This window comes from Clupea harengus, chromosome 25 (assembly GCF_900700415.2).
Source record: "Clupea harengus chromosome 25, Ch_v2.0.2, whole genome shotgun sequence".
In the NCBI taxonomy this organism is placed as follows: Eukaryota; Metazoa; Chordata; class Actinopteri; order Clupeiformes; family Clupeidae; genus Clupea; species Clupea harengus.
The window spans coordinates 8,037,760-8,060,103 of NC_045176.1; the positions used below are offsets into that span (position 1 = coordinate 8,037,760).

At 41.9% G+C, this 22,344-nt stretch overlaps 2 protein-coding genes across 2 annotated transcripts in view; one reads left to right on the top strand and one right to left on the bottom strand.

Moving 5' to 3' along the window:
* Positions 1-1,573: 1,573 nt before the first annotated feature.
* On the top strand, positions 1,574-15,065 carry LOC105900463 (myosin-7-like). Its single transcript, XM_031563378.1, has 36 exons — positions 1,574-1,774; positions 1,862-2,005; positions 2,091-2,247; positions 2,329-2,356; positions 2,478-2,583; positions 3,720-3,812; positions 3,893-3,956; positions 4,040-4,138; positions 4,239-4,342; positions 4,440-4,578; positions 4,671-4,789; positions 4,890-5,039; positions 5,147-5,317; positions 6,216-6,522; positions 6,650-6,717; positions 6,824-7,029; positions 7,190-7,313; positions 7,392-7,528; positions 7,614-7,869; positions 8,079-8,321; positions 8,406-8,582; positions 8,676-8,821; positions 8,915-9,005; positions 9,103-9,492; positions 9,585-9,711; positions 9,803-9,921; positions 10,207-10,403; positions 10,598-10,781; positions 10,866-11,031; positions 12,788-12,912; positions 13,025-13,333; positions 13,810-14,013; positions 14,096-14,392; positions 14,488-14,592; positions 14,699-14,794; positions 14,892-15,065. The coding sequence occupies exons 1-36, from the start codon at positions 1,574-1,576 to the stop codon at positions 15,048-15,050; spliced, it is 5,808 nt and encodes a 1,935-aa protein (XP_031419238.1). The 3' UTR covers positions 15,051-15,065.
* Positions 15,066-20,901: 5,836 nt separating this feature from the next.
* map4l (microtubule associated protein 4 like) overlaps positions 20,902-22,344 on the bottom strand; it is a 16,240-nt gene continuing 14,797 nt past the window's right edge. Inside the window, exon 12 of the mRNA XM_031562994.2 lies at positions 20,902-22,344. This exon is cut by the window's right edge and continues 164 nt beyond it. The gene's annotated coding sequence lies outside the window, so the exon portion shown is untranslated.

Sequence of the window (22,344 nt, forward strand, 5' to 3'; positions counted from 1 at the left end):
ATTTAAGAAGACACCTAAGATCCCCACAGACCAGCACCAGAGGCCTGCCTCAGGCTCTTGATTTATGCTCACCGAGAGGCAGATCACCTGTTCATGCTCGTCCCACGCAGACAAAGACGGGGTTCAGAGATCAAAGTGCCCAACAAGCTGCCTGTCTCTATCAGTGAGAGTAACCCGGGCAAGAATTTCACAGGGTTATCTTTGTCCTCAAGGCTAAAGGGGAAAGAAACGATGCCGTGTAAACAAGATGAGGCTGAGGATAGGTCTTTCATTGGCCATTAAGTCACCAGTGGAGAATGAGCCAACAGCGACCTTGCCTTAGATCTCAACAAGGAACAGCTGCAGCTCCCTGCTGCTTCATACGTTCCTTCTGACGCTTATGCCATTCCCTGTCACTCCTGGCATGCTCAAACTAATTTCTGACACTTATAACGTTATTAATCCCTTTGTCCACACTGCCCATTTCAGCTGATAGGCTGCGCATACATGAGATGCATTTGCTTTATCACATCACTCATATTCTGACACCGGTGCATTTCATTTCACACGCTTCCACTGTGTCCTGTCATTTCTGGGTTCTGCTAACAACTTTTGTGTAGAGCGAAAATACACTGGCATTTGATAGGCTACTGCCCAATAAATGGTAATGCCATTCCAACTGAACAAACACAAGAGCAAACCTTTAAATATCCGTTAAACATAAATACTTGAATTTTATGTTTTAGACAACAGGGTCAAAGGATCACTATGGAAATAGACAGACGGCTGCCCATTTCTTAATGATGTTGTGAAATGCATGGCATGTACATAAAGGCATCCCTAATAAGGGACGCACAGTGATGCTGAAGGGACAGTCTGGTGCCTCATCCTGCCCCCCTCCCTCTGTCTCACTTGAACTTCTCTCCAGCCCATTGTTCCTCCCAGCTTTGTCTCAGCCTATTGTTTTGTCAAAGGGTAAGTACCGAACACCCAGAAACCCATCCCTCTGGCAAATAGGGCTCTTCTTTTTCTAATCTACCACACTAATACCTTAGGTCTATTGCCATATTTGGGAAACCAGCCTTTCTATATAAAGAGAGGCAACAGTCTGAAAAACATAGAGTAGACAATCCCACCAAGGTAGGAACAAGGAGAGAGCCTTTTTGTATGATGAGGGAACCATATCATATTAAGGGGTCAAAGTATTTCTTGACTGACAAGTGATAGATTGTTATTATACTTTACATCAATAATATAGTTGATTATTAATATGGATCCCTGTAGCTTTATAACCGCCAGAACACAAATTGAAGTACATCATGCCTAACTACTTTCTTCTTCTCTCCAGGATCAGTCACACATTTTGATCTACTTGGGGTGAAAGGGCAGCAGGTGAGAGTTTAAGTCTTATAAATGCAGTCTAGGATGGTATTAAACAATATTAATCACAGGTGAGAGTTTAAGTCTTATAAACAGAGTCTAGGATGGTATTAAACAATATTAATCACAGGTGAGAGTTTAAGTCTTATAAACAGAGTCTAGGATGGTATTAAACAATATTAATCACAGGACCTCAAACTCCACAGAAACAAAGATGGGAGACGCCGTCATGAGGGAGTTCGGGAAGGCAGCCTCCTTTCTCCGAAAGTCTGACAGGGAACGTCTGGAGGCTCAGACCCGTGTGTTCGACATGAAGAAGGAGTGCTTTGTGCCCGACCCTGAGGTGGAGTATGTGAAGGCCTCCGTCACCAGCAGGGATGGTGACAAAGTCACTGTCCTGACTGAGACGGGAAAGGTAAAGCGACTACTCCACAAGATATATGGATGTTAAAACTACGGCACAGCAGCTTTTGACTGCATTTGCGTTTGGTCCCTTTGACAGTCTGTGACGGTGAAGGAGGAAGATGTCCTTCCTCAGAACCCGCCCAAGTTTGATAAAATTGAAGACATGGCGATGTTCACCTTCCTCCATGAGCCTGCTGTGCTGTTTAACCTCAAAGAGCGTTACGCAGCATGGATGATCTACGTGAGTACACCTAAGTAATGCAGCCTTAGAGACTACTGGGACTGCAGTATGGACCATTTCTAACCTCTTTCTCCTTCCTCTACAGACCTACTCTGGGCTTTTCTGTGTGACTGTCAACCCCTACAAGTGGCTGCCAGTGTACGACCAGTACGTGGTTAATGCCTACAGAGGCAAGAAGAGGACTGAAGCTCCACCTCATATCTTCTCCATCTCTGACAATGCTTACCAGTATATGTTGGCAGGTGATTATATCTAACTGCTCTGGCAAGTGCTCAATAAAACTTAGCAACCAGCATCTAATATGTGCTATGTGTTATTTACAGACAGAGAAAACCAGTCAGTCCTAATCACGTAAGTTTTATTCAAATCAGCAGTCACTATTCATTATCTTTCTGCCATAATTCTGTTTCTGTTTTACTGTTACTGTTTCCCTTGATGATTTTTTTCCTGGTTCCTCCCTTTCACAAATAAGTGGAGAATCTGGTGCTGGGAAGACTGTCAATACCAAAAGAGTCATTCAGTACTTTGCTAGTATTGCAGCAGTATCTGGAAAAAAGGATGCAGCCTCCGAGAAAAAAGTAAGTCCCTGGCTGTTTATTTATTTAATTCACGACTCCACACTACATACGCCTGAACACCTACTAATAAACCTAAAAATACCGTATATTCTACCGTGTATGCTGTGAACAGTAAGTAAAACAAACTCTGACACAGATATACAACACACATGGCTGGAGAAATTCTTCCAGCACCAGCTGTGCATTGTAGAAGTCAGCTCATAAGTCAGTTCAGAATATCTGCCTCAGGACATACAACCAGCTGTGAAATATAGCTGGAAAACACTCCATCCATCATGCTCCGACACACTCTGACTGTGGGCAGCCTATGGTGCTGAAATAATGACTATAGGCACTTCTGTATGGGAGAAAGGAGGTCAGCTAATGTCACTTTTGGTAAGGATGGGGATGGAACTCCATTTCTAATATCCCTCACTATTTTTAAGTGTCAACAATGGAATTCCATTTCTAATATCCCTCACTATTCTGACATGTCAACAATGGAATTCCATTTCTAATATCCCTCACTATTCTGACATGTCAACAATGGAATTCCATTTCTAATATCCCTCACTATTCTGACATGTCAACAATGGAATTCCATTTCTAATATCCCTCACTATTCTGACATGTCAACAATGGAATCCCATTTCTAATATCCCTCACTATTCTGACATGTCAACAATGGAATTCCATTTCTAATATCCCTCACTATTCTGACATGTCAACAGTGGAATTGCTATGCATAGCTCGTAGATGGCTACGGCTACCTTTAAGAAGCTCTTGAAGACCCAACTCTTCAGAGAGCACCTCCTTTCCTAACTTGCATTTCCTCTTCCTTCCTCTACCTCTCCTTATCCTTCCTCTAATGCTATCTCCTCTAACTAGTACCTAAGTTACACTCACAGTATTTATTTATTGTTGCATTAGGTCTCTATTGCTCGAAGCTTGATTGTTCTCTCCTTTGTATGTCGCTTTGGATAAAAGCGTCTGCTAAATTACTAAATGTAATTTAAATGTAAAGAGATTGAGCTAACTGGGTTTAGTCACAGGAAGATGTGTATGTATTTGTAACACAGTGTATACACTATTCATGGCAGCGTATCTACATTTACGTAATGACTATATTGAGTCTATTTTTTTACCTTCAATATTAGGGTACCCTAGAGGATCAAATCATCCAGGCTAACCCAGCTCTTGAGGCTTTTGGTAATGCAAAGACCATCAGAAATGACAACTCGTCAAGATTTGTAAGTATTGCGTAACATATCAGACTGAGATCTCATCTGTCCTCCACTGCATGGTGTTTTATCTGTTCTTTGTTTATCAGGGCAAGTTCATCCGAATTCATTTTGCCGCCAGTGGAAAGCTAGCTTCTGCTGACATTGAGACCTGTAAGTAAATTGCAATTAATATATTTGATCAATCTCTTCAATTGAAAGAGAATTTCATTGTGCTCCATAAATGTCTCCTTCAGACCTGCTGGAAAAATCTCGAGTCACATACCAGCTAAAGGCTGAAAGAGACTACCATATTTTCTACCAAATCCTGTCCCAGAAGAAGCCTGAGTTGCTTGGTGAGACCTGAAATGCAGACACAAGAATGTATTGCTGTTCAGTTGTTTTAAAACACATCTAACCACCGATGTGTAACGACTGTGTTTGAATCTCGACCAGAAATGCTGCTCATCACCAGCAACCCCTTTGACTACGCCTACATCTCCCAAGGAGAGACGACCGTAGCCTCCATCAATGACGCTGACGAGCTCATGTCCACTGATGTGAGAAAACATACTTTAACTAAACCTACACCGGGTCAAATGAGCAGTTTACTGTGACAGTTTGAAACAAGACCAATAATGGTTTATTTCCTTACAGGAAGCTTTTGATGTCCTGGGCTTCACTGTGGAAGAGAAGAACAGCATCTACAAGCTGACTGGAGCCATAATGCACCACGGCAACATGAAGTTCAAGCAGAAACAGCGTGAGGAGCAGGCAGAGGCTGATGGCACTGAGGGTGAGTTTGATTCACTGACCGGTACAGGTGACCCTCACAAGGTCTTTTTTGGGAGGCTCACGATCTGTAAGAGTTTCCTTTCAAATCCACAGATGCTGACAAATCAGCGTACCTGATGGGCCTGAACTCTGCTGACCTCCTCAAGGGTGTGTGTCACCCGAGGGTCAAAGTAGGAAACGAGTGGGTCACCAAAGGACAGAGTGTCCAACAGGTGAGAAGAATGAGATTAAATTAATGATGACCATAAACTTCAGGGAATGTTTATCTAAACAACAACACACCCAAACTCCCCACCCCACCCTTTTGTCCAGGTGTACTACGGCATTAGTGCACTTGCTAAGTCAGTGTATGAGAAGATGTTCCTGTGGATGGTGGTGAGAATCAACCAGTCCCTGGACACCAGACAACCTCGTCAGTATTTCATAGGAGTGCTGGACATTGCTGGTTTTGAGATCTTTGATGTGAGAGCTTTTTTAAGAATACCCGTTCAGTCTTAAAAATATCATGTAGATGTCTCTTTTCCTTAGCATCCTGATATCAAAAACTAACCAAGCTATTTCTGTTACAGTATAACACTTTTGAGCAGCTATGCATCAACTTCACGAATGAGAAACTGCAACAGTTTTTCAATCATCACATGTTTGTGCTGGAGCAAGAGGAGTATAAGAAAGAAGGCATTGAGTGGACATTCATAGATTTCGGAATGGACCTGCAAGCCTGTATTGACCTCATTGAAAAGGTTTGTGCTGACAACAGGAAATGTTCATAAAGCTCTACACCTAAAAGAAAACCCTATTTTTATATCTGTTTCGGTTCAAAGTTGTACTAGGGACACTTAACAATTGAAATCGGTCCAGTATTGAGTTAGAGCGCTGAAACCAGCAACCGCAAAACGGAACAATGGAATCCTGTGAGGCAAGCATCTGCGTCCAAATAGACCACTTGAGGTTACCGTGACGGGCTCCTCAACGTTATTACAAGTGTCTGACAGGATCCAAACAGAGAAACACCTGCATCTGTTTACCTCAATAACTGTAAAGAAACTCAAGAAAGCGACTGCATGTACCATCATTGTTTTATCTGTCTCTTCTTCTGGGCTCTGACATAGCAAGCCATTCAGTGTCTGTAGTCGATTACTTCTCCTTTTGTAAACATTAGGAAACAGCCACCCACTGCAATAATGGACTACAGGGCCTGAGTGGGGTGCTACGTCACAGACAGGAACTAGACAAAAGTAAACCACTGACAGTAGAAACAGTAATTTTCTACAGTTTCTTTATAGTTACTGGGGTAAACTCTGTATCTCTGTAGGGATTCTTTCCATGTTGTCAGACCCTTACAATAACATTCATGAGCCTTAAAACAAGCGGTTTACTTGATGCAGAGGCTCGCCTAATAAGATTCCATTGTATAGCTTTTTTGCGGTTGCTGGTTTTAGCGCTCTGACTCAATACTGGACCTATTTTGATTGTTAAGTGTCCCTTAAAAGGGCCCAGGCTCAAAAATCTCAAAGTTTTCCTTTAAGATGCACATCTCTATATGACATGCCCAGTTTTGCGATCTTCATATAATAAATTATACATACTCAGTCCAATCCCCTCAACATAACTAATATAAACATACTCTTTTCTTGTCAGCCTATGGGTATCATGTCCATCCTTGAAGAGGAGTGCATGTTCCCTAAAGCTAGTGATGCCACATTTAAAGCAAAGCTTTATGACAATCATCTGGGGAAATCCAACAACTTCCAGAAGCCAAGAGTTGTGAAAGGCAAACCGGAGGCCCATTTCTCCCTGGTTCATTATGCTGGCACTGTGGACTACAACATTTACAACTGGTTGGTGAAGAACAAGGACCCTCTGAATGAGACGGTTGTTGGACTTTACCAGAAATCCTCTCTAAAGTTACTTTCAATCCTATTTGCAAACTATGCTGGGGAGTCAGGTAATGTTCAAAGTGTAGTGAACTTAGTCCAAATTTTAGCAGAACACATGGACGATGTGTTTTGTGTGTTTTTTTTTTTTTTACAGATATCCAATTTCAGTTAACATTTGCTTTGTTTGTTTTTCAGATTCAAAGGGCAAAGGTGGAGCAAAGAAGAAGGGCTCTTCTTTCCAAACTGTGTCTGCTTTGCATAGGGTAAGTATCTAAACTATACATTTATTTAGTCTCAATTGTAATATAATTTCCTCCCTTTTCAAATGTGGCAAAAGACTCTGTTGACATTGACTGTCACTTGTTACAGGAAAACTTAAACAAGTTGATGACGAACTTGAGGTCCACTCACCCCCACTTTGTGCGCTGCCTCATCCCCAATGAGACCAAGACTCCTGGGGCGATGGAAAACCCTCTGGTGATGCACCAGCTGCGCTGTAACGGTGTGCTGGAAGGCATCAGGATCTGCAGAAAGGGCTTCCCCAACAGGATTCTGTACGGGGACTTCAAACAGAGGTAAATAAATGTGTTAGGTCTAATAATATTTATCTTATTCTAATGCATAGTCCCATACACCGTTTTATGTAAAAGGTCCTTCTAGCTACACAGTCTATGAAACTGTACTATCTTTAATAATAATGAAATAACATGTATGATCTCATGTATACATTCACAGATACCGAATTCTAAATCCATCTTCCATCCCGGAGGGGCAATTCATAGACAGCAAAAAGTCTGCGGAGAAACTACTGGGTTCTCTGGATATTGACCATAACCAGTACAAATTAGGTCATACCAAGGTAAGAAATTGTGACATAAATGGTGGCTGTCATTTGGTGACTGACAGAGGTGACAAAACTGTTTATGTTCACATGTAGGTTTTCTTTAAAGCTGGCTTGCTTGGTCTGCTTGAGGAAATGCGAGATGACAGACTGGCTCTGATCATCACATCAATACAGGCTAGATCAAGAGGTCTCCTGGCAAGAGTTGAATTCCAAAAGATCCTTGAGCGCAGGTCGGTGAAATCAAAGGCAGAATACATTTCAAAATGGTCATGTTTCACATTTCTTCAGTGTTAAACTTGTCATATTTAACAACAGGGATTCTCTGTTGGTGATTAAATGGAATATTCGTGCCTTCATGGGAGTGAAGAACTGGCCCTGGATGATGCTTTATTTCAAGATTAAGCCTCTCTTAAAATCAGCAGAAACTGAGAAGGAGATGGCAAACATGAAAGAAGAGTTCACAAAGCTCAAAGAAGCCTTTGCTAAATCTGAAGTACGCAGAAAGGAATTGGAAGAAAAAATGGTCTCAGTTCTCCAAGAGAAGAATGACCTCCAACTATCAGTTCAGGCAGTACGTTTGTAATCAATTGTTATATGTGTTTAGTCGTGAAGTAATTAATTGATTCAATGCACTTAATGAAGTGAAGTAGCTTGATTTTCTTTGCTGTTAAGCACTTTGAACTGCATTGTTTTGTATGAAATGTGGTATACAAATAAAGTTTATTATTATTATTATCAAGATAAGTACCAAGGCAATGTTTTACTCTGACTCATTGGCAGGAGCAAGATAATCTCTCAGATGCGGAAGAAAGGTGTGAGGGGCTGATTAGGAGTAAGATCCAGTTTGAGGCCAAAATCAAAGAGCTGACCGAGAGACTGGAGGATGAGGAGGAGATGAATTCTGATATGACAGCAAAGAAGAGGAAGCTGGAAGATGAGTGCTCTGAGCTCAAGAAGGACATTGATGACCTGGAGCTCACCTTGGCTAAAGTGGAGAAAGAAAAGCACGCCACTGAGAACAAGGTTTGTGTTTGAAGAAAGTCACCAATACGTTTTTGTCAGTGTTTTGAGTACACTAGTAAAAGGATAAAAACTTTGTTACCACAGGCAAAGAACCTGACTGAAGAAATGGTAGGTCTTGATGAAATCATTGCCAAGCTGACCAAGGAAAAGAAAGCTCTACAAGAAGCACATCAACAAAGTCTAGATGATCTGCAAAGTGAGGAGGTCAAAGTCAACACCCTCACCAAGGCCAAAGCCAAGCTGGAGCAGCAAGTGGATGATGTAAGTACACCAATACACCATCCTACGTATATTTTGTGTGGATGTGAGACACGGTTAAAAAAAAAAAAAATGTCTTCTTCTTCTCTCAAACAGCTTGAAGGCTCTCTAGAACAAGAAAAGAAGGTTAGAATGGACCTTGAAAGGGCCAAGAGGAAGTTGGAGGGTGACTTGAAGTTGACCCAGGAGAGTCTCATGGACTTAGAGAATGACAAGCAACAATTAGAAGAGCAGCTGAAGAAGTAAGCATAGAATTCAAATGGAGTAAACATTTCACCACATTTTGTTAAGGTTTTATTTGTCCTTCAATGATGCACAACATTTGCTCTCCACAGAAAAGACTTTGAAATGAGTCAACTCACCAGCAAGATTGAGGATGAACAGACAATGGTCATTCAGCTCCAGAAAAAATGGAAGGAGTTACAGGTAATATTGTCAATATGAACTTAAATATACAAAACCATTTCAACCAAAAAATGTGAGGTTTCTACTTTCTAAGTATCATCTGTTGTATCGATGCAAGGCCCGTATAGAGGAGCTGGAGGAAGAGCTTGAGGCAGAGCGAGCTGCCAGAGCTAAAGTAGAGAAACAGAGAGCAGACCTGGCCAGAGAGCTGGAGGAGATCAGTGAGAGGCTGGAGGAGGCCGGTGGAGCCACTGCTTCCCAGATTGAGATGAACAAGAAGAGGGAGGCAGAGTTCCAGAAGCTACGCAGAGACCTTGAAGAGGCAACTCTGCAGCACGAAACTACGGCCGCCACCCTCAGGAAGAAACAAGCCGACAGTGTGGCTGACCTGGGAGAGCAGATAGACAACCTGCAGAGAGTCAAGCAGAAGCTGGAGAAGGAGAAGAGTGAGCTCAGACTGGAGCTGGATGATGTGGTCTCAAGTATGGAACATGTTGTTAAGAATAAGGTAAGTCTAAAAAACATCTTAACATAACTTGTGAAAGCAAAATACATCACAGACATAAAACAAAACTAAATATAATTCAATTATACCACCAGGCGAACCTAGAGAAGATGTGCAGAACCCTAGAGGACCAGATGAATGAGTTCAGAACCCGGGCAGAGGAAGGCCAGCGCAGCATCAGTGATTTTAACATGCAAAGAGCCAGGCTTCAGACTGAAAATGGTATACCATTAGCCTATTACATATCTTTGCAATTGTCTCCGTCATCCTATTATTTTCTTGTTCTTCTAAAACGTGTTTTCCTTTGATGTAGCTGAGCTGTCAAGGCAGGTTGAGGAAAAGGACTCTCTAGTTTCTCAGTTGACCAGAGGCAAGCTGTCCTACACCCAACAAATTGAGGACCTAAAAAGACAGCTGGAGGAGGAGGTCAAGGTATGAAATGGAACAACACATATATGGCTCTTGGGCTGGTACACACAAAAGCAAAAGAAAAGAAATCGTTTAGTTACACTCTGATGCAGTGACATCAGGGATTCATGTTCTTTTAAAAGTTTAAATGATTAAAAGTACAGCAAGATCTACTTACCACTCAAAATATAGGCTAATTTGATTGATGTAGTAAAATATGTCTGGAAGATAAACAGGTAGAAGTGTAAAGCAGCACTAACCATATTAGCTTGGCTTCTGATTGGGTAATGAATTTTGCTTCATTTCCAGGCCAAGAACGCTCTTGCTCATGCAGTGCAGTCTGCTCGCCATGACTGTGACCTGCTCAGAGAGCAGTATGAAGAGGAGCAGGAGGCCAAGGCTGAGCTGCAGAGATCCATGTCCAAGGCCAACTCTGAGGTGGCTCAGTGGAGAACCAAGTACGAGACTGATGCCATCCAGAGGACTGAGGAGCTGGAGGATAGCAAGTAAGGATGTGAAGTTTTCTGTGTGTTTACTTGTACATACATACATGATCTACTAAGTAAATCAACGAGACATCTTCGAATATGCAAAAAAAAAAGATCTTCAAGTGCTTGAAATTACCGTAACACTACTCCTTTTTTATTGTTAAAAAGATGCTAGTTGTATGTTTCAATATTTGATGCTAACTGTCATATAGGAAGAAACTGGCTCAGCGCTTGCAAGATGCTGAGGAAGCTGTGGAGGCTGTAAATGCTAAATGCTCTTCCTTGGAGAAGACCAAACACAGGCTCCACAATGAGATTGAAGATCTCATGGTAGATGTTGAAAGATCCAATGCTGCAGCTGCTGTCTTAGACAAGAAACAAAGGAACTTTGACAAGGTATATAGGACGCATACTTTTGTTGGTCGAAAGTGATTATAAGGAGGGTATGACATGTAGAATAAAAGATTATTTCCTATTTAGGTCTTGGCAGAGTGGAAGCAGAAGTTTGAAGAGTCCCAGACAGAGCTGGAGAGCTCCCAGAAGGAGGCCAGGGCTTTGAGCACAGAGCTCTTCAAACTGAAAAACTCCTATGAAGAAGCTCTGGATCACTTGGAGACAATGAAGAGGGAGAACAAGAACCTTCAAGGTGAGAGACAGCGTCAGGCAGTCAAGACTGATAACTTAGCCTGTATCCAAGCAGAGCAGTAGCAACATTCCAGCACAATTGTATAGCTCGCAATGTATCTGATTCTTCAGAAAGAAAATTCACTCTTTATCTAGCAATGGCCCTCTGTTGTTTAATAATACAGTATGTTAATGCAGTGGACTGCGCTGTCAAGCAAATGTGGGCTAAAATAGTCATGGCAATATCGTATTTGTTCCCATTTACCAACAAGCCAGCTAGCCTATGCACCACCAATGCACCCAAAAGGCATGCAGGCTATGCAACAGGGAGCTTAGCTAGCCTACTGAGGAAAAGTTAAGCTATCTAGCTTCCAGCTTTATAATTAGGCTACTAGCAGACACATATATTTACAACGCTCCCGCTCGTTGAATCTTCGGATTTCGTTTCTTCGGAGGGTATATAACCAAAGACGCTATACGGACTAATAAGGACTTTGATGTGACCCAAACCGTGAATGAAAGTAGCCTAATTCTACTATTTACAAGAAATCAATAACCAGAATGAGTGAGTTATTACGGTGCAAACCCATGACAGCGACGCGATACGCTTCCATCACTTTGAGTGGGCGTGTTGTAACGTGTGGAAATAGCATTTTCAAACTGTCAGAGACGACACCAAACATTCTGATTGGCCGCTGCGGGAAAAATCGCTCCTCATTTGCATAGGATTCAACATTTTTCAACTTTTATCGGTCGCGTCGCCCAAAAAGGTGGTCTACGTCACAATGGATTGGCTCCCGTTGAAATGCATGGGATTAGAATATCGCGTCGCTCGTAACGGTGTCATGGGTTTCCACGTTACTGAATGACGCCGCCTGATGGCATGGCTGCCTGCTCAGCAAAACTATGACACTATCTTGGCACTGCCCATCCCGCATTCACGTGGTCAGCAGGTGTTCCACTGGATACAAATTGGGTTAGGAATGCGGCCAATAAGGTCAAATGTATGGCAGCCAATATCTGCCAGTAAAAAAAATTAAATAAAGAAGAAAAGTTTGGAGTGTAGGACCTAAACTTCCTCAAGAAGTAGAGACTGCTCTGTCCATTCATGTAGACAGCCTCAGTGTTACGGTGCAAACCCATGACAGCGACGCGATACGCTTCCATCACTTTGAGTGGGCGTGTTGTAGCGTGTGGAAATAGCATTTTCAAACTGTCAGAGACGACACCAAACATTCTGATTGGCCGCTGCGGAAAAAATCGCTCCTCATTTGCATAGGATTCAACATTTCCAACTTTTATCGGTCGCGTCGCCCAAAAAGGTGGTCTACGTCACAATGGATTGGCTCCCGTTGAAATGCATGGGATTAGAATATCGCGTCGCTCGTAACGGTGTCATGGGTTTCCACTGCTACAGTTCCAAACCAGTGGGCTGAATATGGTAGGCCTACTGAAAGCGATAACATCAGCTTTTATGCTTACATCAGAAACACTGAGATCCGGAAAGAGGAAAGCTATCTTAGTAGCATTTACGAAATAAACTACGCCTTGGGAGCTGAGATATAACCACAGGCATAAAATCACATTGTCTTATGCAACCCCCTGCTCAGTTGTTCACTTTATCCACAAAACATCTGATAAAACAAATCCAACTTCAGCATCTTTGGCACCCCCCTTGATAGCAGATATATGGACGCTTGCGTAAAGCTTTCATTTGATACACACCTGATGGTATTACTCAAGCTAATCAAACTATTTAAAATTGCTATTTGTTTCAGAGGAGATCTCCGATCTCACTGAGCAACTTGGTGAGAGTGGCAAGAGTGTCCATGAGTTAGAAAAAAATCGTAAGCAGCTGGATCAAGAGAAAACTGAGATTCAAGGGGCTTTGGAAGAAGCAGAGGTATATTATCACGACTTTACTGTTGGTCTAAAAGATTTAAAGATGGATTGATTAATTAATTAATTGATTGATTGATTGATTGATTTCCATCTTTGGACAAAACCCTGCACAGGCCTCCCTTGAACATGAGGAAAGTAAGATTCTGAGGGCCCAGCTTGAGTTCAACCAAGTAAAGGCTGACATTGAGCGCAAACTTACTGAAAAAGATGAAGAGACGGAGCAGGCCAAAAGAAATCAGCAGAGAGTTATAGACATCCTGCAGAGTTCCCTTGAATCAGAAACACGTAGCAGGAATGAGGCCCTCAGGATTAAGAAGAAGATGGAGAGCGACCTCAATGAGATGGAGATCCAGCTGAGTCAGGCCAACAGGCAGGCAGCAGAGTCCCAGAAGCATCTTCGAGGTATCCATGCGAATCTGAAGGTAAACCCCTATGGCTGAAACATTACACCCGTATGCATTCAGGGTGCAACAGAATACGAGGTTAGGTTAAAAGACAACTGTGAGGAATAAGCTTTTAAAGTAACACTATGCAACAATTTAACACTTTTTGAGGTATGGTTTTATAGGCAGATCATTTTGGTACCATCCTCAAACACATTTTGATAGCATATGGTCATGTGAAGGACAGATAAACACCTGTGTCTTTCCCACTAGCCATCCAGGATATGCCCTATGTAGTTCTGTGTTCCGGGCTGGAACACCCTGCAAAAACGGAAGAAAAGCTTTCACAGCATGACATTGCCAGCTATACTGCCAAAAGACACCAGTTGGTGTGTTGGCAAGCTTCTATCTGTGTCGACTGGGCTGTTTGCAAGGTTCTTGCATGCCTTTTAGGTAGTTGGTTTGCTAGTTTTGGAACAGAACTCCTTATTGCTGCTATAATTCCTATCTTCCAGGATGCTCAGCTGCAGCTAGATGAGTCTCTCCGTGCCAATGATGATCTCAAGGAAAACTTTGCCATAGTAGAGAGACGCAACAGCCTGCAGCAGGCCGAGCTGGAGGAGCTGAGGAACGTGGTGGAACAGACGGAGAGAGGCCGTAAACTGGCTGAGCAAGAGCTGCTGGACGTCAGTGAGAGGGTGCAGCTTCTACACTCACAGGTAAACTAAGCTCTTTAATCACTGAAGTTGAAAGGCATTGTGCTGTTGTTCCGTCTTTTCATGAAAATCCATCTTGCCATAGAACACCAGCCTCCTGAACCAGAGGAAGAAGCTGGAGAACGACACAAGCCAGCTTCAGGGTGAGGTGGAAGAGGCAGTGCAGGAGTGCAGAAATGCTGAGGAGAAGGCCAAGAAGGCCATCACTGATGCTGCCATGATGGCTGAGGAGCTGAAGAAGGAGCAGGACACCAGTGCTCACCTGGAGCGCATGAAGAAGAACATGGAGCAGACCATTAAGGATCTGCAGCACCGCCTTGATGAGGCAGAACAAATCGCCATGAAGGGAGGCAAGAAGCAAATTCAGAAGCTGGAGGCTAGGGTAGGTTTTGCTTAAACCATATTTAACCCATATTTCTAAGGTTTTCTTCATAACTGAATATGAACTATATTCTTGTCTAATACTGTATACTGTAGGTGAGAGAACTGGAAAATGAAGTTGAAATGGAGCAAAAGCAGAGCAGCGACTCTATAAAGGGTCTTCGTAAATATGAACGCCGCATCAAAGAGCTCACCTACCAGGTATGAGGATTTCTGTCTCTACTGCATTGCGTTCTTTCAAACTGCCAGGTAATCCCAACTACATACATTGAAGTGTACATTTCAGTGATCGTATCTTAACTTCTAGAATGAAGAGGACAAGAAGAATCTATCCCGACTGCAAGATCTGGTGGACAAATTGCAGCTGAAGGTCAAAGCCTACAAGAGGAATGCAGAGGAGGCTGTAAGAATCATGTCATCCACTTTCAGACATTTTGTGTGTTTGAATATTCTCAGCAGCTCATGTTAATTAATTACTAATGCTGTGTATCATCCCCTAGGAGGAACAGTCCAACACCAACATGGGCAAGTTCCGGAAGATCCAGCATGAGCTGGATGAGGCTGAGGAGAGAGCCGACATCGCTGAGTCTCAAGTCAACAAGCTGCGTGCCAAGAGCAGGGATGTAGGTCCCAAGGTTAGTAGCATAGCAACCATATGATATCTATTCTCTTGCTTATATGTTAAAATATTTTTACATATGACTTAACATTGTCTGTACAATTTTTGTTCCCCTTACAGATAGGACATGAGGAAGAGTGAAGACATCAGATGAAAGATATTATTCAGCACAGAGAATATTATGAGGGCAAACGTCCTCACCAGCATTTTGTGCACACCATTTACTACTAGATTTAACACTCATCCATCTCGTCCATCTATCTAAAAAAAAAAAAAAAAAAAGTATCCATCTATCTATCTATCCGTCTTGAGTAAATTCAGCTGACTTTGTCTTATGTAGTGATAACATGACATTTACCTTTCAAATCTGATTTTTGCTACTCTTATCCAGTATTCTACTAGTTATGGTCCTCCCTGCCTGTATTTCTGTAAAATAAAAGATTGAACAGAAATTCGCTTGCTTCTTCTCATTTCAGTAAGCATTGACATTTTAAGTGTTGCGTTCCAATCAGTAGCTGGAGAAGCGCTCTGCTTTGGTTGTATGTTAAATAATAATATATAAAATAGATAAATAATAAATAACCAGAGGGAAAGTCCTAAGATGCACATGGTACTTGAACCCTTTGTTATAAGACATGTACGATTTGTTTATGTACAAAGGTTTCATAGCATCAACATTGTGAGAGCTGTAATGATAATTACCAATAATTGGTAACATAACACTGACTGCCATGACATCTGATGACAGGATAAGGCATCGGCCATGATATGATGTGGTTATGTCAGTGGTATGTGGCTGAGTTCCAGTAAGATGTTAGCAAGTGCATTTTGTGGAAACCATTCACTCCACAGAGGCAAAATGAACTGAATTAAAACAGTGACTGCAACACCTAAATCAGACCTAAATGTCTCCCCAGTATTCCCTTGCCATCACACTGTTATACCCCACTGTATGAGCAAGGCACATTAAAACAAGCATGTTATCGTTTAAAAAATCAGCTTATGTTTACCTCATGCAAATGTGACCTATCATGTTTGGGGGGAGCCAATGAACTTAATGTGGCGCCAACATTGGCAATGCACCAGCAGGCCACACAGAGGCAGCACATATCTGCATGGCAGCACAGCCTCCCCCAACTGCTAAAGAACGGTGAACAAAAGTGAACTAGCACATTAGAAAGGAATCTCTTGAAAAAGTATTGCTTGGGGAAAGTATTTTGAAGGACGAAAGGGTAAAAGTTTCAGAACACAAATATCAGCCACAGTTTCCCTGTGTTTCATTTACTGCACCTTAATTGTGGTAACATCGATGTAAATTGATAAATCTATAAAGTAATTTGAGATGTTTTTAACAGATCAGGCATCTTCTCTGATGAATACTTGTCAGATCAACTGTTCTTTTATACATTGCCTTTCACATCTCATACATTTTCCAATGCAGAAAATGAATAGATTTCCATAGTATTATCTTAAAATAACACACCCGACATGCACAGCTCACCATCTGTAAGGCTCACACTTCATCTTCAAGCAGCTATGATTAAATACTAGATATCACCTTGTTATGTGCAATATGTGCATTGCAATAATGCAAAGGCTATTTAAGTGCAAAGGTCTAAACGTTTAATAGTTTTTTTTCAGTATTTTTAAGCCCATTCATTTACTGCCAGTTTCTGCTTTCTACTGTAAAGGTTGTAAAATAAAAATGTTCCTTGCCATGTTTGTCATGTATTGCATTACTATGGAAGACCCTGTTAGTGCCAGTGGGCAGATGTTTATTAGATATTAATGAGATTATGGCTTTAGCAAATACCCATGACCATTACAATGGCTGAACTTTGTTAGAGCGTTAAAATGTCAGCTTTCAATTCTATTTATCATCTATATCCTACACACTATTCTATATTGTTCTTGTTACTCAAAGTAACCCTACTGTTCTCGGACATTACTCATAATATAAATATGTAAAGAAATGTGCAATTAAATCAACAATCGAATAATCTGCATCAAAGCCATCACCTGAATGATGCTCTTACCCTCTGGTGTCCTCCTGAAAGACATCCAAACTCTGTGGGTGCTGTGCCTTGTAGATCGTTTCTCTGTACTCCATCGTTATTTTGCGAGGTGTCCCTCAGCTAGAGACACGTCCCCTCTGAGATACAGTAAGAGTGTGTGTCCTTTCTGCAATGGGATGCTTATTAAGGGTGGCTAATAATGGAAGCCTTCACAGCCCTCTCCTATTACATTGCTGTAGTTCCTCACGATGTAAGTGGCATCATTACATTCCTTGGATTTACATTAACTGTTAAGACAACCGGTGAGGTGATCTGGTAGAAATTCAATTCAATTCAATTTATATAGCACTTTGTCTCAAGGCGCTTTACAGAGCCTAGTGTCTGGACCCCCTTATATGTATACTTGTAATTCCCTTTCTTTCAGAGAGAGAATCATCTGACAGCGTGGTGGTGGACCAGATCAAACTTTGCTCTGGCACGTGGAGTCCAGTGTCAGTCTCAGACTCGGGGTCACACGAGTCACACATACAGTGCAAGCAGGTGCATCTCCTCATGAAAACATAAGCTGACAGCTGAGAATGGAGACTTCTGGAGAGGCGCTGCACTTGGAAAACAGCAGATCTTTCAACAACAGGAAGAAGGGTCCTCGCGACCTCAGGGGACCCCCAACCTATCTTTACCTGTTATAGATATTGATGTACGTACACTACAGAGAAGAGGGGTTTTATATATGCTTTCATCATGTGGGTTATGTGTCATCCTGTCCATCATGTTTATGAGAGAATCTCTATCTTGAATATCAACAAGCTTTACACGAGCCAAAGGAAGTAAAATTATCATAATAGGTATATAACATACCAACTCCCTCATACATCACTTTTACAATGTAAAACTGTTTGAGAATACCCTGTCAAAACAGAGAGCCATTATTGAAGAAGATTCAGTTACAGTCATTTTGCAGTGCTGCCAAAGGACAAAAGGATATATTGCCGTTGTGAATTTGGTCAGTATTCTGTATTACTACAGACAGATTGTGTGGGAGGTTGATCAGTCATTAATAATTCAAAACATAAATCTGTTTTATTTTATCAGTTGACTGACTGAACTGTAAATCAGACAGAAGGTAGTATGGCAAAATATAAGCTAATAAAAAATAAAGAATGTTATAGTTTACCTATTTGTGATAGTGTATCTATTATTACAACAACAGGAGAGAGCTGCCAGTATTCCTGCTAGGAATAGGAGGGACATGCCCTTGACATTGCAAGTGCCTTCCTCTGCTCACCTGTTGCTGTTACTCTTAAAGAGTGTAGCAAGCTGTCCGTTACACCCAGTGAGAGGAATTTCACAGGGTTATCTTTATCCTCAAAGATGAAAAGAAGGAGGATGTGAGTGAGCTGTAATGGAGAACACCCTTGCCTCATCATAATAGAGAACAGTGCATCTAGACATGTTCCCTTGGAGAACCTCACTAAAGATCCTTAGGTCTCATGGGCCTCTACTCTCGTCTATGGTCTGCCTGAAAGAAATACAACAAATTAACAGTGTTACATACTATTGTAGATGTACATACAGTATGTATTTTTACGCAATGCTCTGATGTCCCTTCATATCAAGTCATTAAAGTAAAAATGAAACGCATGCACAAATCAAATACACATTTTTTGTTTGATTTTTATTTTATGATTAATATTCACATCACTAGTTAACAATTAATCACAATGAACATCTCTTCCATACGGAAAAAAAAATACATCTCAAAATAAAAGGGGGGGGGGGGGGGGGGGGGGGGGGGGGGGGTTGGGAGACAATGAATCCAGTCTACCTAGACTGATGTCTACAGTCCATTGTCCACTGCATGCTCTTATGGTGTGTTAAATAGCAAGTACACATTTATTGTGCCTTTCGAGGAGATGCACAACTAGGGGGCTCCTTGCTGGTTTCCAGGAGCCCTTTACCTACTGTAACACATGCCACAAGACAACTATAATTAGTCTCATATAGAGGTGTGGAATGGACATCTAAGCAACATTCACTGACTGTGTGTGCCGGGTGCAGCAGGTGGGGCATCACTGCTCCAGGGGGTCACTGATGATGTTTAACCTTTCTTGTCCACTTCCTGAATGCTGTTTGTTCCACGCTGCCTGTTACAGGTGTTATGCATTTAGGGGGGTTTTCTCTAAGGACACACGTAAATGTCAGGAATGCTTGTAGTGTTTCATACCGCTAAAAACCTTCTTCAAAAACTTGAATTGAACTTGAAGTAGAATTTGTCTACAATTATGCGCAGTTGCTTGAGAAGTAGTTATTCTCCATGCAAATTTCATTTGCAACCTAAGTAGGATGGGGTATAGAAAAGAGCATTGTGCACAAGGCAGATTGTTAGCAAGGTGGTAACCCTGAATGTCGGCAAGTTTAAAATCAGCTGTCCCCAAACTGGACAAAAGGACACCTCTAGCTATCTTGTCATTTATTTAGTGAGTGACTCATTGTGATTTTTAACAACAGACCAAAAACAAAATCCTGTATACATGTACTGTATATTCCTTGCATCTTAATACATTGCATTTTAAAAACATTCTTGTTTATCAGCCCTTTTTAACAAAAAAAAGGCAGACACGCTTAAGAACACTGTCCAGAGAAAGCTATGTAAGAATCCACAGCTTTTTCTTTCATTACATAAGTTAAGATCCAATTGAGATTTGATTTTTTTTCTTCTTTCCTTGTTGTGATAAACACTGTGTTTTGTATATCTAATAGTGGGGACTGGTTGGAAGGGTGCAAGCAATGATTGAGCATCTGAGAGGTGAAACACCCAACAGACACACACAGAGAGAGAGAGAGAGGAGAGAGAGAGAGAGAGAGAGAGAGAGAGAGAGTGATAGATAGAGAGAGAGAGAGATAAAGAGAGAGAGAGAGAGAGGGAGAGAAAGATAGAGAGAGAGAGAGAGAGAGAGAGAGAGAACTGACTAATGAGTGAGTGAGTGACCATAGCGGATAGAAGGTACCCAAAGCATGACAACCAAAGACAGATGCAAGCACTGCAAGGTGCACACTCACCATCAAAGGGACAACAGACAGGACCGCTCAGCAGAGCACACTCGCACACACCGCACTGGCAAACAACCCGTAGTTCTTACAGAACACACGCTATCTACGCGTTACTCCATGCTTACAAAGTCGATGCACGCCTTTCAATCATTTCAAGTTCCTTTTTTTTGTAAAATCAATTCCGATCTAAAGGAAAGTCTGGGACCTCTTCTATACACCACTGACTAATTAGTTTAACACTCTTTGATATAAATACACGAATTATAAGGTGCTTTTCAAATTATTGCTTTCCCCCTACTTAACTGGTTACTGAAAGCTATCTACTTGGCCAAGGGCCATAGTCAGTATGAGCACAAGCTCTCTACACATGTTTCACTGACGATTAAATGACCACAATGGAATTGACCAGAGGAAAGTTTCAAAAAGTACTGACTGTTGGATAGGAATACTTTTTTTGTAGTATAACATACCTACTGCTCTAATGCTAGCATACTTAAGAGGCATTACTAGTACACGGTCAGCAGCACTGTTAGAGAAGGGTTCCCCGCCATGCCACCCCTCCAACTTGGATCACTATAGGATCTTAAAGTGTACAAAGCTCACACTGTGCCATTTTACATTTCCATACTCATCACAAATAAAATACTCAAAGCTCAACAAAACACTGTCCAGTACAATAGTAATTGCAAATAATTAAAGTCAAAATAAAAATTCACAATCTTGAATCTAGGAATCGGTCTTACATCCTGTGATTGGACCATAATTCCCAATATTACCCTTAGCACTTGACAAAACTGGCTCTGTCACCAATTATCCAATTTCTCATTTTGGTGATGCTTGACAACATGTCTCCATCAATTAACTTACAAGTAAAACAGTGGTTTTTCATTACAATATCTCCCAAACTACCAAGCAACCATCCAAGTCTATCCAGAGACAGGTATCATAAGTAGTCCTTTATGTATTACACCGTGTGTGCCTTTTGAAATGTTCCCAATATACCTATCTCATCTGCGGTGTAAACGTCCCCTCCCCCCTGCCCACTCCCTGCAGGTTTCTGAAATATTCCATTCTGCCATTTGACATAGTCACCCTCTTCCCTCCCTCATCCTGCATATATGTCCTAAGTGGGGATGCATGGATCTCCTGCTGTACCGTAGTGTAGCTTTGATGTACCTGTGCACTTGAGGTTTTTGCGCCCCATCAGCCAAGACCACAATATTGCTTCGAGAGAAACGGTACGATGAGAGAAAGAAGTAGCCTGATGACGAAACAACATATGATACAGCTCATTGTTACAGTAAATTTTTATACGCAAACACGATACAGAGAAGTAAATATCCTACTGTTCAAAGAGCCTACAAGTTTTTCTAATAGTTCTGAGTGCTGTTTAGAGGGCGACCACGGGGATATAATCTAAGTGAAGAATCAAGACATGGGCAAAGGGCAAAGGGGAGAGATTGGGTGAATGTTGGCTGGTTAGTCCCATTTCATTAGGATTCAAAGACAGCCCCACATGCTCACGATAAAGGGTGCTTCACTAATTGCCATAGTATGATGTAAGAAGCTACATCTCAAGTGAATTCTGGGGTTCCCTTGGGGCGAGAGGTGTCGGCTGATAGGCGTGCTCAGATACAGCAGTAGCTATTGGGTTGCATGTGCTTGGGTCAGTCAAAGGAAGATCATTGGCTCACACCAATAAACGGACAACAGTGAAATACACTAAATGCCCACAGGAAATCAAGGATAAGTGGTCTTTAGAAAGCAGCAAGGACACAGACAGTTCTGTGCCAGGACTTGTAGGAGAAGGTAGGATAACTACACTCTTTCACTGACTGACCTAACATGACCGTATCCAGAAGGGGTTCGATCCCAAACTTCTACCACAGACCTTATCCCGTAGTTTTGAAAAAAAGCCAGCCCAATCCCAGAGGAGACCGAAACCCATGTTTTTAAAACCTTTGTCTTTTCAGAGCTCTAATCTGTGCTGAGCTTCAGCAAGACATACCAGAGCCACATGGAGAGTCCTAGAGGACAGAGAGGATGACAGTGGGGGTGGGAGATAAAGACAGCTTAGTAAAGGTGTATGTTTTGTTGCTGTAAATGTGTGGTCAAAAATAACCAGTTACTGTCCTGCTAGTGTGTGTGTGGGAGTGTGCGTGTGTGTGTGTGTGTGTGTGTGTGTGTGTGTGTGTGGCGCCCCCTGTCTCATTGGAGAGAGGTGATGGGGCAGGCAGATTCGGAGTGAGGGGGGTGGTGGTGGGGGGG

What these genes read in the sequence shown, in the direction of transcription:
- LOC105900463 (XM_031563378.1), top strand. Translation starts at nt 1,574, where the DNA reads ATGGGAGACGCCGTCATGAGGGAGTTCGGGAAGGCAGCCTCCTTTCTC. An exon ending in TGGAGCAGCAAGTGGATGAT is followed by an intron (nt 8,583 to 8,675) that starts GTAAGTACACCA and finishes TCTCTCAAACAG; the next exon opens with CTTGAAGGCTCTCTAGAACA. An exon ending in AACATGTTGTTAAGAATAAG is followed by an intron (nt 9,493 to 9,584) that starts GTAAGTCTAAAA and finishes TTATACCACCAG; the next exon opens with GCGAACCTAGAGAAGATGTG.